This window comes from Falco rusticolus, chromosome 3, assembly GCF_015220075.1.
Source record: "Falco rusticolus isolate bFalRus1 chromosome 3, bFalRus1.pri, whole genome shotgun sequence".
In the NCBI taxonomy this organism is placed as follows: domain Eukaryota; kingdom Metazoa; phylum Chordata; class Aves; order Falconiformes; family Falconidae; genus Falco; species Falco rusticolus.
In genome coordinates this window covers 53,619,543-53,641,567 of record NC_051189.1, presented here as the reverse complement: position 1 = coordinate 53,641,567, position 22,025 = coordinate 53,619,543, and the positions used below count along the sequence as shown (strand labels likewise).

The following is a 22,025-nucleotide window of genomic DNA, read 5'->3' as shown; positions in this document are numbered from 1 at the left end:
CATTTCAGGATCCCCCTCGCTTGTTCTATACCTGCAGAGCTGTTCATACTACCTTTTAGCTTACCAGAGTGCTGAGAGCAGGAGAGAGGGATAAGCAGTGTTAAGAGTAGCACTAACTCGCAATATTCTAGTGCTTTCCAGTATCACTTAAAGTAAATTTTTTAGAGACCCTGGTTGTACTGCATGTCTCATATTAATTTGAAAGAGGAGCGTCTTCCAAAACCATCCTTCTATCTGATAAATTCACCCTCTGACATTAATCAAGTGCAAGCTATCTTAGGTCATTAAAAATGCATATATCCTTAAGTTCTAATGCTATCATGTCTATGATGGTTATGTCCAGAAACGAGCAAAATATCAGCAACAGTATACAAAAATTAAGAGGAAAAAAATCTGTAAGAACCTTGGTTTTGGAAGGTAAGTTCTGGAATTTCCTCTACATGAGTTACAAAAGCTGTTGGGTAAGCAAGGAACGTGAGTCCTGGCCGTTGCTGTGCCTTAGCTTTGCAGCGAATTACCATGTTTTGAATGAGGTATGAGAAAGCATGCTTTAAGATTTCAATGTTTTATTCTCTTAACTTTTCTCATTTACCATAGTTTCAGACATTGGACAAATCATGATCCAATTATGATCATAGCTATCAGTACAAGAGTTCACACATAGACTACAGCAGCACTTGGCATTGCTGGAGAATAAATGAGAAGAAAACCCTTCAGATTTGGTCTACAATCTGATGTGGTTCAGCTGCCATGTCAGAATTACTGGTTAGTTTAAATTGCAAATGATCTTATTTCACACAAGCATGTGTCTGCTCTGACTGAGTATGTCAGGATGTCATGTATACTTTAACACAGATGCATAACTGCATTCTGCCTTGACGAAGCGGGACTTAGCATTAGAAGATGACCCAGTTTACAGATCTACAGATGCTGGTCAGGTCACCTTCTCTACAGCCAAAAATCCCTTCAGAGAGCACTGCACATAGGAGGTATTGGTATAGCTGTGTGCTATGGTAAATGAAGTCATTTCATATGCAGTCTCTTTGCTCTCCACCCATTCTATAACACAGATACTGCATTTTAACTGTTAAACAACTGTAAAATGTTTATATAGACCTTAGAGAGGTTTGCTGCATGTAACGATCTGGGTCCTGAGCAGTGAAAGTTGTCAACATACTACCAGCAAGTAGCCCTTCTTCTTGACGTACAAGCTTAGGGTTTGGAACAAAATACGGACTCTCGTTCACATCAATGACCGTAATGGACACAGTTGCTGTTGACTGAGGAGGATGCTGAATCCCCTTAGCCAAAGGCACTTGATTTTCCGCAGCTACAGTAAGTACAAACATCCTGTTGGTCTCGAAGTCGATAGGCTGGGAAAAGCAAAGAGCAGGAAGTGTTAACATTTACTCACACTAGTGATGGATACACAATAATGTTTTTACTTTAAAGAACATTTTTAAACATTACTTGTACTGTTTTTCTCAGAAATGACCACAGAGACTAAAGAGAGCCCAATAAATGTAGTATCTCAACATGACACTGGGTTGGGGTTTTGCTTAGCAGCAGAAGCAGCAGTTTTGAAGTCAGAACCAACTAGAAACCTTGTCATTCTTGGATTTAACTTACTGTGGTACTGCCATCACAGCTAACTGAGGAAACAAGTAGTTACATCAGAAAATTATGTAGAAGCTTCCAGCTTTGTGCAGACGTGCCTCCTGAGGAGCTCTGCTGGGGAGAGAACCCTGCCTTCTCTCTCTTATGAGGATGAACGTTTCCTTTGAACAAGATCATGACCATACCTAGCCCCATAGGATCAGAGATTCCCAGGCCCTTAATGTTTCACTAGAAAGTCTCTTTGTGATCCCAGCTAATCCTGCTTTTGGAATACCTACAGCTCCGATCTACACAGTCCAGACAACCTTCAGTTTGGAAACTTCCTCACTGAGCCAGAAGTCCAATTTAAGGAGTAAAAACAGTTCGAGGCTAGAGTTCCTCTGTCATGCTGCACAGCAGTGAGGCATTCCCCAAGCCCTGATTCGCCTTTGTACTATGCACTGTACTACTCACACTGATTCTAGGCTTGAAGGAACCCTGTACCTTACAGGGGCACTTGGCAGGTGACAGTATGCAGTCAGTGACAAGAGACAATCCAATCTTCATTACAGGTTGACAGATCAACTCATCGCACTGCCAATAAAAACTGTTGGCAGGCTTCCAACTCTTCCCATGTCTGGGTGCTTAAAGGAGTGCTACAAAGCACAGACACGTAATTCTTGCTGGAAGACTGCAATATAACAATTGGTACCTCTGGGGAAGTGTAGTTATAAAACAGAGGCAGTTCTTAAAAAAAACCCCAGTGTGAATTACCACTATAGCTGTACAAAGACTGTATCTTTTTGTCAGCTAGATAATGAGAAGATTTAAAGGGGGAGGGGGAGAGGAAAAACATGAAGAAAAAAAAAAAAAAAAAGGTGAATGTTTTAATTTCCAAATGGGAACACTGGCATCTCATGGCTGACTTTGTAAGTGGATCAGCCAAAACCAGAACAGGCCAACTCAGAGATGAGACACTTTATCAGAGGGCCATGAGGAAAGGTGGCTACTGCCTGGCAGGTTTAATTATAGAATCACATTGTTATTATCACTTGAAATAAGTCACCTCTCAACACAGAGCTGTGCTGGGTAGAGAATGAAGACAGGCAGGTTATTCCATAAAAGGTATTTAAATGAGGTTTTAAAAATAGCCAGTCCTTAAAAGCCTCTTGTACAAGTGGCCTCCCACCTATCACTTCTTCCTCTCTGATTGTGCCACAGCTGCCTGTATCTGTTCCTTAATGGGAACATGTTGACATAAAAAATGCAGACAACAAGCATGACGACTAATGGAGGCCAGGAGGCTGTAAGCTGTTTCTTTATACTAGCAGCAAATACTAAGCAAATGTTTTTTCACAGACTAATTCCTATCTTTTGGCAAATACAGCTTCAAAATCTGTCATTTTCAACTACCTAGCCTGATTTTTAAAATCAATCAGTTGGAATACTACTGATAGTGCAAGCAGGGAAATGCTCTAAGAGGTGGATGGCTAACTTTCGTAAGACGGTGCCCATCCATTTAACTTTCCTCCCAGAATCATGCTGGCCTCAGGAGTTCACATTTCTCCCCCTCAGTGTTCTCCCCACTTATTCCATCTCTGCTTAATTCCCTGAAGTGCAAGCATCTCTTACCTTCACAACAGTCACCAGCCCATCATTACTATTGGGATCGGTCAGGATGGTAAATCGACCTGTCGGGTCTCCACCGGTCATTCGGTACATCGCATTCCAAGCAGGTGTGTGGGGCTGATCTTTATCCGTTACCGTCAGATTTGCTACAATCACATCCACCCTGTTTTCCGGTACTTCCCCATAGAACTGCAAAACCCAAGAAAACATTTTACACCTCAGCTGCAGAAGCACACAAGAGCCACACCATACTGAACATTCATCAATGTTAGGGAGCATATCTCCCTTCACTGCAGCTCTGACAATTCATCTAATGAGGTTTACCTGAGGCCACCCAGAAAACCGATGGCTTGATTCACTTGTCAGCTTCTGCCTTTTGGCCTAAGCAGAATACTGTATCTAAGGGATATATATTCTGCACGTATTTCAATTCTGCCTGCCAGTACACTATTTAATAAGCAATAAATATTTACTGTCTGTGAATATAATGAGAAAAGTGGGGAACGGTTACAAATACGCACATCCTTCAGTTACTCCCACCCTGTACTTACAGTCATGGCAGTGAACTCTGGGGGATTGTCATTGACATCTGTCACAGTGATGACAGCAGTTGCTGTGTTTGAAAGACCATATGTTGGGTTTCCTTCCATGTCCGTAGCTTGAATTATTAGTGTATATTGTTGTACTTTCTAAAACACAAAGTGACATCGACATAAGTTTTAGACAAAACTAACATTACCATAGGACAGCAGGTGTTCCCAAAATTGCACTTCACTAAGCAGTGGAGCCTATCACACTGTTTATTCTAGTTAACATCACCCAGAAAGAAAGGAGCAAAGTTTGTGCCACAGGAATATAGCACCAGGTTGCATCTAGCTAAACTGAACTACTGCCTGATTTTTTTCACCAACATGAGGACAGATTGCCTGTGTCCTACTCTCAAAAAGCCAAAACCACTTTATACAATTAATGCTATTATCACAGATTTAACAACACTTTTCAAATGGGCTAAAAACCGGGACGCAGCATATACTGAAACCGGGTGAGTCCTCAAAAGCCGTTAGCAGGACGAGCCAAGGTAAGTTTGTTGGCCAAACGGCTGCAGCTGCCAGGGCTCTGTTTCAGCCAAGCCCAAGCATAAAACTGCTGTTACAGCTTCTTGCAATTGCTATGGAAACCAAAGATGTCTAGGCCAACAGAGAGGAGGAAGGGCACCGGCAGAAAGGGGGAAGGCACAACCACATGGGCTATTGCCTTAAGCGTTAAATGCCCTGGCCGAAGATGGCCGCCGCTGCCCCCCCGCCCCATGTGCGGCAGCTAATGGCCCTCTGAGCCAGGCGGCAGCGGGGCTGGGACTGCCCAGTGCAGGCCTGACCTCAAACAGGTTTGCTGTTTAAAGCAAAGTCGAGAAGGTTGTATTAAAAAAAAAATAATAACATAGAAGGATGTTTTCTGTGTGGAGTTGCCGAGAAGTTGATTTTAACTCGCTGACAGTTTCCACTATGAAATGCAAATATTGTGCATCCTTTTCCATACAGCAGCTCGGTTTCCTAGCTTGGAGAGTGCTATGTGCTATTCAGTTCTTTCCAAAAGAAACTGCACAAACATAAGGAGTTGCTATTACTTTGAAATGCCACTTCCATGAATGGTTTACTAACAACAGCAAAAACCTTCTGGCAAAATAAAAATACTTAAAGAAAAGCATTTGTATTTTTTCCCCACTTGGTACCTTATTTTCTCCCACTACTTAAAGACTAGGGTGTATGACAGATAACTTCTCACATAAACAGTTTACAAAAAACCGCTATGGGTATCGGTACAAAAAATAAGCAAGGTCAATCCCACTGGCAGTATCTAACTTCCTTTCAAATTCTGGCCAGACACTACAACATACATTAAAGATCTAATGGTTATGCACACTTCCAAGCAGCAAATATGAGCTATTGAATAAAAAAAGTTTTTAAACTAAGCTGCATAAATCTTTGACTCCCACTGAAACTTATTTATGCCCATGTCCTCTTTCACAAAGGAACCCTTATAACACCCCAAATGTGTATTACTGCACATACACCACATGGTTCCTTAAAAAAGCAAGACGAGTATTATTTATACAGAGATGCAGGATATATGTTTCATAATGCATAAATATGTATATGAATTCTGGCTTGGAAAACACACTTGCTAAGTGACCTTCAGAAGGCTTAAATAAAAATCCTAAAGGTTTCCTTCTTGACAACAACAAGAGAAGCAGCCACAAGAGAATCAAAGAAATACTTTTACCACTTTCATCCAGGAAAAAAAATATACTTTACTTATTGTGAAGCAATAAAATCTAGAGCAGTATGGAAACAAATCTTGCAGCCAGATGATTCTACGTTATTGAAATCACAGGTGCTTCTGATTCATCTGGGTCTTAACACATTGATCCCAAGAAGCAAATTTCATTAAGGAAACTCCATTATTATTATTATTATTACATGGAGACTCGACTTCTGTACAATCTTCTTATTTAATTCCAAAAGTAGTGCACTAGAAACTTCCCCCCCAAATGCCCCAAAAGACAGTGTATATTTGTTTATGTGTGTTTCCTCTTCTCCCTTCCCAGCACTCACACACAGAAGATCAATTGCTGGGAATGAAATTTCAGAAATCAACAAGCACACAACTTTCCAAGCACGGAGAAGAAACTGGGGGAGGTGGCTCTCCTCTTTTTACTGTGGGCTGAGAAGCAGCCAGGGATATGCTGTGGAGCGTGTCAGCAGCCTGCACAGAGACTTTGCAGCAACACATCCAAAACCAAACTGGCAGCTTCAAGAAAGAACACAGACCTCTCATCAGGTCACATCTTTCCACTTCAAAACAGGCCAAATAAAAGAGCACTTCACTGAATTAACCTCATGTGAGGGAGGAATGTCAGTGTGTAAATTTAAGTACCCTGCCTAACTTCTTTGGCACCTCCAGCAGTAAGGCAGATGTTTCAATGCTAAAGTGAATTCCACCGCAATAGTGGAAGAAATAAGAACAGCTGGATCTCATGAAACAGCATCTTTTGGGATAGCAAGTGAAAGATTTCTTCTGCCTTTAGCTGAGTCCCCTTACCTAAGCAACTCTTCTCCTGTGCACATTAGCACAGATAATGCATTGTTAACATAAAATACTAGCAGATGAGGAATGCTATCAGAGGAACCAGTTTTTTTTTTTTTTTTTTAATGCCTACAACACTTATGCGCCTATAAATAACGTATCACATAATTTAAGAATTTGAAATTGTGTCTAGTATCTCATGTGCCTAACTAGGCTTTACAAAGACAGTTAAGACTTAGAGAAAAGGCAGAATGGCAGAAGTGGGTAGTTCAGCTAAGGTTCGTGGACAAGTAACCTTGTGCAACAAGGCACTCCCCCACCCCCTGTCAGAAGACCTGCTCAATTCAGATCTGGCTTTCTAGACTCCTGGTGGTTTTAATATAATTGACTCCCACAAAATGACGCAGGAAATGAAGGAAGCAAAGCAATGGCTTCGGAAGGAAACCATTTTATCTCATATTAGTCACATTTAATATTTGAATGATTTAACATTAATCATTAATATTCAACATGTGCAAGAAATGTTTATAAATACTCATTTGGGTATCAGTACAGTGATCCATCAGGAAAACTGATGGCAAATGACATAGCTTCTCCAACTGTTCATGCAAGAGTCTAAGCTCCACAGACAGCTGGTTTCTTCTGAGTTAAATCACTCTGGTACAGCTAGTCACTAAGTAATAAAACTCAAGAGTTATCACTATGTCCTTCTGAAAGTTCAGCTGTCAAAGATGGTCAGGGGATTTTAAAAACAAGGGCAAAGCTGCCCATCATTCTTTTAATTTAATAAGGCAATACTGTAAAGTTCAGGGTTTTCCTTTCCTGAAATCCATTCTCCTCTAAACCAACTTAAATAGAATGAACATTAATAAAACTTCAAAAATTAATTGCAATATCCAACAGTCTGTTTAGCTTTTCAAATCTTCTGGTTGCCCCTTTCAAACTGAAATGGATCAGAATATTAATAGCCAACCCAGAGCATCAGAAAGTATTTTTGTTCTCTGTTTTAAATAAGCATAAGCAACGAGCTAAAAGCCAAACAGCAAATCTAGTTTAAAAAAACCTTCAGATTTAATGAGCTAAAACGAGGTTAGTAAAACAGAAGTTGAAACAAGATGTGTTGAAAAAAAGATTTGTTTGGATTTTACAGTTTGTTTATAAAACAATGCTTGTCTCTTGTTAAGTTTTCAAGTGGTTCAAAAGCACAGTTAGTCCATGTGACAGATCTGGAGTTTGGAGGGAAATATTTATATTTCCACCTCACAGATGTGTGAACCAAAGCAGGGGATCTGGCACCTTCTCTCTCAGTGGTGGGCATAGTGAAAGACTCTCTAGACAGAATGGGACTTACCGAGCATGTAGCAGGGAATTACTAACAGTCAGACAGTATTTTTTATAATTACTGTTTTTAAAAAAAGGTTTTGTATGTGTGTCCATGCCTCAAGACAAATCTCTATCTGTGCGGTTTCTAATACTAACTGGTTTATTACTTATTAAGAGGCATCTATAGAAACATGTTTTTCAAATTTTAAAATTGGTAATATTTTTCTTGGTTTATTTTATTAAGCAAAATTCAAATCAGGGGATTACTGTAAATTTAGCAACACAGCATCCAGATTTCAGATATTTACCAGCTCTCTATGAAAAGCAAGGAAAAGGACCAGAGGGAGCACAGACATTCTCCTGGACCTTCCAAAATAAATAAAACTTATAGCCGATCCCATTTTCCATTTATTCTTTGTCCACGGAGCTCAGCAAGAGGAAAGGGCCGAAGCTGATGAACACCTTCCACCTCAGCACCCAGGTCAAGCACCTGAACTCCTTATATGCACTGCTCTGCTTCAGTGTGTACGTGTTCCTTAAGAGCAAGCAGGCTTATGAGACAAGATCTTTTCCATGATCCCACAGAACCAGGAGTGATTACACATCCAGAATGTGTGGGTCCAGTTTTCATCCCTATCCTAATTTCCTCTTCTGAAGGTTTTTATATTCTGGGCCTAGGACAATGACCAGTGCCAACAGGGTGAAGAAAGCGGGAAAGTTCAGACCGGGGAGGGGGAGAAATATTTTTGCAAGTCACCAGCAAAAAACATGCATCTTCACAATATTAAGTACAACGCAGACTACAGGATCAAGACCTTCCGTACCTCTCTGTCAAGGCCAGCTGCTACAGTGATAATGTCACCAGTCTCATTGTTGATTGTAAACATGTTTGGAGAGGGGCTGCTTGGGGCCTGTGACAAGATTCTGTATCTCAGCATCCCATTCTGTGCATTAGGATCATCAGCATCAATGGCAGTAACAGTCATCACGTAGGTTCCTAGCAGCAGGATAAATAATTGATATTATATAAACAATTTACTCAGATTACACAAGATCACTTAGAAGCAATGGTCAAAGCATATATTTCTTTTGGTAAACTCCGCACATTCCTTCTCTTATTTAAAACAAACTAGTTAAACCCAAGAATCACCAACAGAGTAATTAAAATACATAAGAGGAGATAAAAATACTTTCTGTTTATAAAGTATCAATTCGCTTATAACTGAAGAAGCTCCATAAACAATGAAATCCCACAATTCTGCCATAAATAACATTCCTGTAACAACAAAGCTTCTCACGTTTAGATAAAAATGTTATTAATTGGGCCAAAGGAAATATACTTAATGTTCAGAATTGCTGCACACACTGATAGTGACTGAAAATCAGTGTAAATGATACTCTTTCAAAGGTCTTCGAGACCCATCTCAAATGCCAAGTCAACATTGCAAAGTGAGAAAATGCATTTCTTGTGCTAACCTTACTAACAAATGCAATTTCCACTACTGAGAATTAGGAGAGTGGTTTCAGTCATAGTGCAAACTTCAGTCTGAGCTGATCAGAATTTTAATGAGATGTGAACAACAATTAGGGTTTTCTTGAGAATTCAGATAAAACTGTTTGATTTCAAATCCCAGTATTTTCAAAGTCCATGAGATTCAGAACTGGATCTGGTGGTATTTCGGAAGTCTCTTATACCCTGACCTGCTAGCTAATGGCTATCATGAACATAGCTGTAAGAACTGTAACATACAGATTTTCAAAAACAGGAACCGAAGAGTCATATTCTTAAAGCCTTCTCTGCTTTAGTTTATGTACATAAACCTTTCTTCTTTTGAAAACTAATCTCAGCATGCTAAAAGGTGAATTAAAAATAAGGTGGAATAGTAAGATAGTATCTGAGATATTGCTCATCACATTAAAGTCACCTTTGAAAGTAATAAAAGGTCCAAAGGCACCCCCCTTCATCACCTTGAAAATGATATTGTGTACCTCCCTTCCCCCTCCCCCCCCCATTTTGAAAGGCCATTTATTACCTGGCTTTGATCCTTCAGGGACTGTCCCATTCCAAACTTGGTGTAAGAATTCAGGTCTATTGTCATTCATATCAATGACATTAATAACGATGTCAATAGGATTTTCCACCTGGTTTCCATTTACATCCACTGCGTGTGCTCTCAGCTGCAAAAATTGTTGGAAGTATTAGAATTTGCACAATGTACAGGCACAAATAGATACAATAATAGGACATTTCAGGCCAGACATTTTTAGCTCAATGCATTTTGTGATCTGCCATTGCTCCTTCATACACATCTTTTAAGTTTTCAGGTTGCTAATGGAACTGCTGTTCAGACTTCTAAACTCTTCTAAGTTACAGGAGTTACTAGTTTGATTTGCTGAAAATTATTTTAGATCATGTAATTTTGATTTAACACCAATGCCTACTGTCTTTTATAATTCTGTTTTTAATAATGACAATTAGAAAACAGACTCTAAAAGTATGCAGATATATTTTAAACAGCTATCAATTTATTAGTAATCCACAGGGAATGAACACTGACATGACTTTCAAAAATTCTTGACTGATACTGTGTATATTGAGTAGACATGAATGCGTATAGAATAGAAAGCATATAGAACACATTTGTGTTACCTGAACACCAAGGTAAGCCTTGTGATAAATCAGTCAGTAAACACACTGAAATTCCAGGCTAAAATTAAGCTAAAGTTTATGGACTGAGTTTCAAAGATACTGAGACACTTAAATTTAATGCCTTGATTGTCAAAAAGGGCTGAGTAACTACCTTTGACTGTCAGGTTTACCTAAATCATCTTGAATTGGGACAGCCAAAAATAAAGGAATACAGTATTTTCTGAATATGTAAACCTATGTATCCAGGCCAGAGCCCACAAACTGTGAGGCAAAAGAGCAACTTTCTCCTGTAGCAGTCCTGCTGAAGTCCAGTATGTATGCATGCATATATATATATATATGTATACAAACACATATGTATCTTCTAGCTACAAACCTACTAGAAAGGAGTAAGAAGGCATTATTAACTCACTACTCTGGAAATGACTTGTGTAAATGCAAATTCCTAAGTCAGTAAATCTTGAATTGCCAATGCCAAATTCAGTAAAAATCTTATGGATGCCAGAGCTGCTGTTCTCATGTGAGAACCATTCCCCTTGCCGACCCCAGACACCTCCTGCTGCATCCTCTGTTCAGGGGCAGCACTCGAAGGGCTTCCTGGAGCACAGGTTTAAGTTTTTAATCCACGTCATGCTGGTAACTCTCTCTAGGAGCTGGGTGACTTCTGTAATGATTTCAGTGTGGTCTCTTAAAAGCAGAGACAACTTTAGGCCACAGCCTGGTCTCCCCCTTCCTTCAAACCTTCGTTTTCCACTGCTACTGGAATCTGTGGTCTACTTTGTCAATTTCTTTAGAGCAAAGAATATCATTTTCATAAGATGACAGACCTAATTTACAATTCCATTAAAATGCTTAGATTTGCCCCTGAAAATGAAAATTGGTAGGTTATTCTTCCCATCCATTTCTCAAATCACAGCTGCTGCAATTCTAATAGCAGTCACATCCTAATTTAAATTGCTGAATTAAAAGTAAACTTTTGAAAAATATACAATACCATGGAGACTGTGATCAATGGCCTGTATTTGAAATATAAGCTACAATATCAATATTTTGATCTTTTAAAATTACTTTATCTAAATACACTTAATCACTGTTTACGTATGTTAATGTATCTAAGCTGCTTAAACATAGTAAGAGTTAGCCTTATTAAGTACAATAAATACAAATCTGCTACAAACTCTTCAAACCATATCTCACAGAAAACTAAATGTCGGCTGCTCAAGTCATGTTTGAAGCAGACGTTAATCTTCAATTTGATAATCTGATTTATGGTAAATTAAAGTCTTACATGAAAAGAAGCAATCTGCTCCCGGTCTAAAGGCTTTGTCACAGACAGCTGTCCTGAGATGGGGTTGATGATGAAGATGCCTGTTGGAGGTTGGTCAGCTCCTGGGCCAGTCACACTGTACCGTAGCGAGAGGCTTTTATCACGATCAGACCTAATCTATGTGTTCAAACAAGACAATGTTTACATTAGCTACAAATAACCGGTGGATGAGACTGCTGCCAAGACAAGCTGCAGCTTCTTTTTTCACCTTCAGGCTAAATTTATAAAAATAATTATTCTGGAAATAGCATAAAGTTAGTATGAAGCTTGAATTTTTCGGTTGCAGTCTTTGTCAGAAAGCTGGTCAATGAATTTTCAGGAACATAAACGTTTCCCTGCTTATTTCTCATAATAGGATGAATTGTATTAAACCAAATCAAGTAAGTATTCTGAACCTAAACAGAATTGTTTAGATCTTAGAGAAAACATATACTATCATAAAACTACACAGGAAATAAAGTCTGTTTTGTTTTCTTCCCTCCTGTATCTTCCCAGACCAAAGCTACAGACTGCCTTCTGCTACTGGCAGTAGCCCTTTAGAAACTCCCTGGTTTTGTAAGGCTGAACTTTGGTCTCATCTTCCAAGGGAAAAATTAAAGGGCTGTGCATCTGTGAGGAGCCACCAGCGTGCACATCAACAGAACAGAGCAAACCCACATCCTATCAACTTGGGCTAATGCTCTACCAAGTTTCAACAAACTGATCATGAATGACCAACCAGTACCATAGTTGGAAGCCCTCTCCTGCACAGGGCTCCTGGCAACGGCCACACCTGTGCTGCAGAGCCCTGTGGAATAGCTGGTGTCTTCAGCCCATCAGAACCTGTTTCCCTCAGCCTCTTGGTGCACTTCTACTGCTCACCCCCACACAGTGCCTACCACCTGAACCAAGGTCACCTTCCACCAGTGCAGGAGCACAGCGACAACTTAAAAAAACCTAGTACATGCAGCCAAGCCTGCTATGCAGAGGTAACAACAGAAGCCAGCCCAAAAGACTGATGAAATGTTTGGACAATGAACAAGACATCATTTATACAAAATCTCTTGAAGAGCTCTTCAAGGGACGCTGAAACCGTATTTCTATTAACTTCCTTACCCTAACTAATTCCTGAGGAAAAGGTCCTCTGGAATTTTCTGGTAGGTTGATTGGAGGAATAACCCAGTCTCTCTTCTGCCTCTTCAGAGGGCTGTTGTGCTTGTGTTGTTGCCATGGAAATATGATGTCTTCAATTTTCTTTTGGTCCTTTCCCAGGTACAAGATACAGGATTAAGCACATGTTAGAAGGAGAATTAATAGTAGGCATTACAAAGTAGCTCAGATACAATTACATAATTGACTGAAAGGCTGTCCTTCCTCTGTGTTCACAGACCTGTTTGATTTGCATTCACAGTGCGGTATGATAAAAACCAGTTTAAGAACTCCTTTTCTTTTTTTCTTATTCTAGTTTGAGGAAAAAATGGAATTATAAACCATTTACACCATGGCACTACTGTGTAAGCTATACTGCACTTTCTGAAAAGTGGTTAATATTTTGCAGAATTTAATACTATGCCTTTATGTATTTCTCATTAGCTAGAACTTCAGTTCAGGTAATGTGCTACTGTACATTAAATTTAGATCTGGGTGTGCTAAAATATAATTTGAGTTCCAAGAGAAGTTTAATACATACTGGTAAGGAATGTCTCAAATATTTATGACCCTATTAAATCCCATAGAATTAATGCTGTAATTATTTTAAACCTATGTCAGCCATGATGGATGCAGTAGATGACCCACTTTACACATTGGGTATTAATCTCTGCTGGGTGTCAACATTCCTTTCCTATTCCCTTCTAGATCTGCAGTCATTCACCCTTTGGATGCCAGCACACATCTAGCACTTGCTTAAGGGTGGAGACAGGGCAACAAAAATGTTTTCCAAATCTTTTAAAACAAAAACTTTTTTTTTTTTTTTTTTTAAATCTAATCATATATGCCACCGAGTAAAAACAGATGCCCAGCTGAAGGCCAGATTCCACTACTCTACATTCTGTTGATGGTAAAGCTGCCTGAACTGGATGTTTATAAAGCACAGGGCATGCCCTGGTATATCTAAGCATCTGCTCTTTTATTAAGACTTTTACAGACAAAATGACAAGATTTCCTTTGTTAAAAACATGGCTTAACAGATTTAAAACGATCATCAAGTAAACAAACAAAAAACAGGTTTACACAGTTCTGGTCTCCAATTGTTCTCAGGAAATGGGTCTTGCATAACCACACTGTCTATTTGGACATTATACTCATTAATGTACCTATTACGGGTATGTTAATCTATGAATAAATTTTGTTCTTTACTTGTAAACCAAGCACTTCACAAGAGAAGGTAAGAAACAGCAGGCAGCAAGTAATATACCAGAAAAAGGTAGTAGACCCAATACCGTTTTCCTAAAGAAAATGCATTGTTATTTGTATATTGCTAGGTCTGATTTTTGTTGTAGTACATGGTTTGTTCTATGGCAGCTTCCAGCAGAGGGAGACTATCTTCCTTACCAAGCAGTGCTGGATTCATGAATAATTTACAGTCTCCAATTTGATTATGAAGGGACAAGACAAAGCCAATATTCCCTGCCAGAAATGCTTTCCTACTACTGCTGTGAATCTATAGCTCCCATCTAATAAACGTGACTGATGCATTCTAGCACAGATTTGTTTATTTTGTGGTTATATTTAACTGCTTGAATAAATACTGTAATACTTTCAGGCAATTTAAAATAAAGAAATGACTGTGTCCGACTTAAAATTCAGGTATAAATCTCAAACTACACAAACAAAACGCTCCAACATAAATGAATCCTATATACTTAAGGCATGTCTTTCCACACCTTAGCAAAGCTACAGAACACCAGACTGTGCAGTTCTTCTAAAGCTCCATCTTCGCATGCACTAGGTGTCCATTCATAAACTGCCTCATGGAGATGTGCACGACAGACAGAATCTAATCCCTATTTTTAGGCCTGCTTGCAGAGATACATTTTTATACCAGCTGAATTTAGTTGTTTTACCTTTTCTGAAGGCCCTGCAAAGGCTGGTTCAGGGGTTAGCTTCACTCTCATTTGCCATTCTTCCTGAGTTTCCTTGTCTTGAGCAGACACGATGAACTCTGTGGGCTCTGCTGAAAGTTGAAAGCTTCGCTCTGCATAGACCACACCATCTTCACCTACTCTGAAATCTTCTGGTTCACTGCTTCCAAAGAGTATTTTTTTGTTTCCGTCACAGCTTTGAAATCTCACTGTAGAACAGACAGAAAATGAATAGCAAAAAATGAAAAAACAGCCCACTTGAACTCAGTGTGACATAAAATGCATTAAGAACAAATATTCAAAAGCAGAAAGACTTAACTCATAATTGCATGTGGTAATAGCAGCAACAAGATGTGTACTTTAGGGGTCAGTCCACATAACAGTGATATCCTTCAAAGCAAAGGTTTTAACCCTAGATATACTGCCTCCCTCCCAGAGACCTGCCCCACCCCAGCAAGAAAACTATTTCCATCCACATCCTACACTATGTTTCAGTCGGTTTCCAGTGGAACAGCTGCATCTCAAGCCTCAGAAAGATCCAGTCAAGTCAATTCATTAAAAACAAATTTAATTACACTGCAACCATAATTGCAAACACAACTGTGCTTCTAGCGCCTTCTCTGCCAACCAGGGTCAGGCAGAAACCCACAAGTCTGTTAAGAGATTAATTTCTGTGCCCAGCTCAGCCTGCAACTCAGCTCTATCATCTCAGGTAGGTCACTTACAAGCTAAGGGCTTCAGTTTCCTCATCCACCATCTACAAGACAGAGGAAGCAATAAAAACTTACTTCACAGAGCAAATCTAAGTTAAAGACTTCACTTTTTGGGTTTGTTAGAAGCTGTTTCAAGTAACACACAAGTCCATTAATCTAGTCTAATTCCTCACACACACACACCCCCCCCGCTTCCTCCTTTTGTCCTGTTGGAAAGATACACATTGAAACAAGAAGTCAGTAAAAACAGCTTTATAGATAATGATGTGAGGTGCACAAGAGAACTGAAAACAGGTTGCTGCTTTCTTTACCCAATTGCTTTCACTACCACTTATCTTCTGGGTTACTGCAAATAACAGTAGGTAAAAAAAAACCCCAAAAACCAAAAAAACCAGCGTGCTTTTATAGCCAATGACCATTCTTTAATGTTTCCAAAGCATTATGAAATATTTTGATTGTATGGGCAATAGAAGTGCAAAACATCATTATGAAGGTTGTGCTGAAATGCACATAGTGAAGGTGAAGATGAAATGAGGCTTTATGCCTCATTTCAGTTATTGGACTTTTTATATTGTGCTAAACCATGCACAAACTATTTAGCTTCAAAACCTAAAGGTCCCTTTTCAAGAAAAATCACTACTAAATGTCATGCATCATGTGCTCTCTTCTCTAACGCACTGTTTCCAGGAAGGTACTGAGAAGAATTGTACCTTTCTGTATTTGAACTTCAAGGACTGAGCTGCTGTTCAGATGACATATAGAATTTGTTTCCTTACTGCACCCCTTTCAGTTATCCAGAGTCCCCCATTTTCCCTCTCCTGACAGAAAAGATTGTACTTTAAAAGGGTCCAACATGTACAAAAATGATACAAAGCACAGCACTCCTCCAAATGAATGATAAAATGTCAATTCAATCTTAATACTGATCTTGCTGGGCTGGGCAGGGATACTGCTCTTTCCAGACAGCTTGCAGAGTCTGAAGGTCTCCCTCCATAAAACACCAGCCTCACCTTGGGGAGATGAGCGTGACATGTCCACAGAGTTCTAAACCCAGGAAGAGCAAATCTGCCCAGGTAAAAGGCTGAAGCCTCACCACTAGGGCTCCTCCTGTAGTCCTCCTTGTAAGATGTTGCCTCAGATCTTCCTCATTAACAGTGAGAGAGTGCTTCACTGAAATGCCAATAAATATTAGGCTCTTGTGTTTTCATATACATTATACTCTAGGCAATCCCTGTTGCTCCTTGAGTCCATCCTACCCGCTCCATAAAGTACAACTGACTTCCTTTCCTATGGATCTGCAGACTACAGGTCTGCAAGATACGGAGAAGGTAGCAGAACCTCTGGTTTGCTGTTCACATGAGAGGAGAAAACTGACAAAAGATCCAGCTTCCAGATGTTGATCATCCCAGCGATCTCCCACACTTCAACACCAAGGCTTGCAGTTTGAGTCAGCTTACCATGCACGAGGTATGCTGGAATGCAACAGCCAACTGAGAAAATGTACAATTCTCAGCCAAGGATATAAAAGTATCAGTTAAAACAATGACAGCACGCAGAAATCATTGCCACAGTCCTACTTCTGTAATTCTGATTAGTGGGCCTTCAGATCTGGACATTCTGTATTGTTTAGCACAAAAATAAAGAGGTGTCCAAGAACAGTTTACTCAGAAGCCACTACATCTAATGATTTAGGAACTTAGTGACTAGACTACCAAACAGTGCTGCTCGTGCTTGGGTTCAGAGGCGAGGACCACCCATACCCCAGGCATGGAGAAGGCTGGTCCTCTTCCAAGCGTCATGTCTGTTCACAAACAAAACTCTCAGCTAGAAACAGTTCACATTAAGAGACTAAGGAAAAAAACCACGCAGCAATATAACCCATAGTTCTGAGCTTCTGGTGACCTCACATCTCAGCTACAGCTGCTCTCAGAATCTGCTCTTCAAAAGAGTGTCTTGACTGAAACGACAAAGAGCAAGCCAGATTCACCTCTGACTCTACTCAGACATACTTCTGAAAAGCAGAGAGTGGGAAAAAGAATGAATATTAATCTAAACTTTGATCATTACTGTTTTTCAAAAATGTGAATTTTAAAATTAGTACAGTCCAAAAGACTAAGATATCACAATATTTTATGAAAAATTATTTCCCACTATGGCACAGTAATGTAATATATTAATTTTAAATATATGCAAATTCATAAAGAGGATTCCCCCCCCCCCCATCTTCTTACATATAGACTCCTGTAGCCAAAAACCCCCACCCTGCTAGCCACTTCATTGATATTCCTCCTCCAGGCAACTGTATATTATGAAATTCAATGAAAATCCCTTTCCTTTGACAGTATCCTGGTAAAAACATATAAAATTGTCAATGCTTTCTGAAAATTATTCTCCCTTTGCAAGGCGCACACGTTAACCAATTATACTCAAGTATAACCATCTATAATTAAATTCCCTTGACAGAGTACAGGTTGTGCAGTAGCTACTCTCCCCCCAGTTGCATGGTTATCAGTCTTGTAAATTTGATTTTGATCACTTTGCTTCATTTTTCAGTGTTCAACTGGGATGAACAAAGAGCGATTTCTGACTGTAGGCTTTTAGGCAAATATTTTTTAAAAAATGCTACAGGAAGTTTTTTTCTTCACTGAGAAAAATGGCTGTTTATACGAACCATGTTCTTTCTAACAACCACAGAAAAGGAAGGCATGCTTTCAGAAAGTTACTTTACATTGACAGATCAATCATATGGATTCTTTTAATTTTAAAAAAGGTTAACTAGATATATTACGCAACATCTTTGTCTCACTTTATATGCAGTAGAAAGTGTAATCAAGTATATGATTTTACTGCTTTTTAATAACGCTCTGCATAAATGACCAGATGTATCTCATAATTTGTAAAAACAACTCGTGGATTTTTAAATACCTCTCTTTTGAGTATCTTTTGCATCTTCTGAAAAGCATCTGCTTCTTAGAAGTATATATTTGAAAGCATTAGGAAATACTCAATCATAATCTGAAATACACCTATATGTGGGTTTTAAAGATTATACCTTTGGTCATATCAAAGCAGTAATCCACAGCACGGGAGTAAATTCAGTTAGTTCACATGCTCAAAATAAGGCCATGCATAAGGGTTTACAAAAACTGTCTTTAAACAGAAGAAGAATTGTATTTAGTGTTAGTATATTATTAAACATTAGACCCTAAGACAAAGACCATTACTGTTCTAATTAGGGAGTCTTTTCTTGTCCTAAAACTAACACAAGTATAATCTGTTAAAAATAATTAAGAGAGGACCTCTGTGACCACAACAGTCTAAAATGAAAATCTACAGCTCTGGAGTATTAAAGCAAGCTTTCAAGTTAACACCCTTGCATGGAAGTAATTCCAACATATCCATACATGTGTAGTGTACAAAATGTTAAGAACTAAACATTCAAATTCATTTAAAGTGCACTAGAGAGCTACACCACACATTCTCAGGTCTAACGAAATGAATGATTCATAGCACCTATAAAATACATGTCTAACCTCATGTACCTTAATAGTATACTTCAATTACCTAGAACCATTTCTCAGACAATAAAAACCCTTCTTCAGCTACTTGTGTTGGTTTTCGCTCTTAGACAATCTGTTTCTGCTCTTTTTGTCTTAGGCAGATAACATCGGAATTACTTGACCCAAGGACTGAGTACAGAATGATATAATGAGCTATATTATTAACATCAATTTTTCATGAACATATTCATGTACAATATAGAATATTAACACAGAATTTTCATTACTTGCTTTGATCCCAAGACAGTTGCATTGGGTTTGCTATCGGGATTTTTGTACTTTGAAAACATCCAATTGACTTCTACAAAACATCCACATGCATACAAACAAAAAAAGTGTACTTCCCTCCGTAAATTTGCTGGAACGGTGTTACTTCTCTTGAATGCTATTCTCAATGCCTCACCACCGACCTCAAGGCAAAGGCTCACTTAGGGGACATTATGGAAATTACAACAAATTCCAAGTGCTAACAGCATAAGCGCTCCAGCAATACAGTTAAGAGTGTGTATTGTTAAATGGAAAAGCCAGGTATATTTAATCCACGCAGGATCACTCTGTAGCAGATAAAATAAACAGAATAAGAAAGTAGCTTACATACAACTACCTGCCAGATACCACTTTTACCTTTTCATAGAATGAGAAATTATGTGGCAACATTCTGCTCGAAGGCTCTAGCTATCTGCATACTTAATATCTGAACACCACCTCCTCCAAGAATGAGTCCTCCTACTTTTCCAAGAGAGAAACTGGAGAGAACTACACTAAACCACATTAAAAATATCAACTACTTTATAAATTAGTCATTTATTCAGACTGGTTACTTCTGTATCTGTAAGGTGATGTTAGTCCTAACTGAGTGCACATGCTCATATTTCAGCTCAAGGCTTGGCAGCATGTGAAATGCCAAAGAAACATCCTTTACTACAATTATAGATTACTTTCAAGAGGACTGTGTTTTTGTCATCATGGTGGGCTGCTATAATCACAAAGAACTAAACCACATTCTAACTTGCCTTTTCCATCACCAGCAGCACACTTTTACAGTGGGTCTGATTTTAGAACTTCCAAAGACCAGCTTAAAATCATAATACAATAAATGGGTGGTCTACAGCAGCCGGGAAGATGTCTTGTTCTCACCCAAAAGCTGAAAAAAATAACTACAGAAATTGCTGATGCAAAATAAATATGGAATAGAATCAGATTTTAGACAATGGCATTTTCCTACCTGTATTATAATGCAATTCATCAGTATATCCTTTAGAGATACTTCAATGCACCAGTGTTGTTTCTAATAGGTTCTTCTAGCCTTTTTTCTAATCCCCTTTTCTACTTTTATATCCATGCGCTGTAGTTTCCCCTGTACTCCAGACCATCCAGAAAAATCTCAAAGCAGTACTCATTTTGAGCCTTTCTTGAGTAACCAGCCTGCAACACTTCAAAAGAAAGCCTGGCTGTCAAAAGGCAGCTGCTTAGCACTTTCTGAAAGGCAAGCCTTCTAATTGAGTAATTGTTTTTTAAAACCTCTGCCTTTGCGCTGAGCACTGTGTTCTGCCACCCCAGCCCACGCCCAGTAGAAGGCTACTTCAGCGGGTCACACAAAACCAACTGGAGTTTTGCCACTTATTGAGGGCCAGATATAGCCATTTGTGTCTCATTGCTGTTTTCACTTCACAAGCTTTACAGCCTGGTGCCAAGTGAAAGCTACGCTATGAAGCTCACAAAAAGGGGAAAGAAGTGTCACACCAAAAAGCTTCAACTGGGACAAAACTGGGGATATATTCAAGTTATCAGCTTTAGGAGTTTCATGATCTGACTTCTATCAGCTTAACTTTCCACATGTCTGTGTTGTACTGTGTAATTATTTTTCTATTTAGTTAGGAAAACAATAATTAAAAGAAAAAGTGATTTTCAAGAGTTATGGTTTAATTCATACTATACACTTATTTCATTAACGGAAAGAAGTTCCAGGGTGAACTGCAGCAGGCATTAGGTAAAACCTAGTACTAACATATGACTTTACTCTGCAGAATTAAGATGCTGAGTACTGCAGAAAAGCTGTAAAGTTGTATGATACACTAATAAAAATAATTTGTGCTAGTTACTGCAACGAAGACTCATTCAATGCAATTCTCTTTCCTGCCCGTCTCCCCAGACTGCTAGCTCCAGACACACGCATTTCCTAAAATAACACACTTGCAAAGCAATCTGGCAGCCTACACAACAGAAGGACATTGGACACAGACCTCCCTCTCCCTATTCCTGCAGCATATATTTTTCATTCTTAATTTGTACAATTGCATTTTGAGATTTTTTTCTTTTAAATTATTTTTTCCCAGTCTGCAACTGGGAAATATTAAAGCCCAGGACATACTCTGTCCTACATTAGACGACTGCTTCCTCATAAACCCTACTATCTCAAACACTAAGGTCTGTTCTTAAAGTATTTTCTTTCACAGGTAGCTATCACCAGACTGTCCAATTCTTGCATTCATAGCGAAAGACTCAGTTCTTTAACAAAATGCCATCTAGTTTCCAGTTCCCATAATCCTCTTTGTTTACAGAACAAAGTCGTAACAGGCATGCCAGAATGAAAATGGGGATAATGTTCTTTCTATTCGATAGAAATGCTTCTGCAGCTTTTCAGAATGAGAATACCAGCCATCAGCAAAACACAGCACTGGTATCTCAAACAGAGCCCAAATTATATCTGATTCACTGACCCTTTTCAGTCCTTGCCTCTACCACTTACTGACACAAAGATCTTCTGCGCTTTGACACCCCTTTTGTCTTTATTTTAGAAAAAAATAAAATGCAGAAAAAAAGAATAAGCATCTTCAAGAAGGGGAAGTACTTATATTTCAACAACTGCTTTTGTTTTAAAACACAAAAAGGTTTCTTTCCTTTTTCCTTCATTCTGCATTGTTTAAGGCAATTTCACTATAGATGAACCTATAGGCCCCTGCAGAGTTCTGTGCCAGCTTTTTTTTTCTAAATGATGCTAGCTGAAAGAAAACTCGGTAATAAATGTCATTTCTGTACTCTGGAGTATGCAATGCACCTTTAATACTTTCCCAAGTATAC

At 38.9% G+C, this 22,025-nt stretch overlaps 1 protein-coding gene across 2 annotated transcripts in view; it reads right to left on the bottom strand.

Annotated features, from left to right (window-relative positions):
• CDH2 (cadherin 2) overlaps positions 1-22,025 on the bottom strand; it is a 119,901-nt gene that overhangs the window by 25,092 nt on the left and 72,784 nt on the right. For both annotated transcript variants that reach the window (XM_037381061.1, XM_037381062.1), the window contains exons 3-10: positions 14,654-14,880; positions 12,705-12,851; positions 11,571-11,726; positions 9,666-9,810; positions 8,457-8,629; positions 3,777-3,914; positions 3,229-3,414; positions 1,117-1,373 (exon numbers count right to left, since the gene is read on the bottom strand). In XM_037381061.1, coding sequence (XP_037236958.1) covers positions 1,117-1,373; positions 3,229-3,414; positions 3,777-3,914; positions 8,457-8,629; positions 9,666-9,810; positions 11,571-11,726; positions 12,705-12,851; positions 14,654-14,880 — 1,429 coding nt within the window. The remainder of the gene's footprint in view (positions 1-1,116; positions 1,374-3,228; positions 3,415-3,776; positions 3,915-8,456; positions 8,630-9,665; positions 9,811-11,570; positions 11,727-12,704; positions 12,852-14,653; positions 14,881-22,025) is intronic.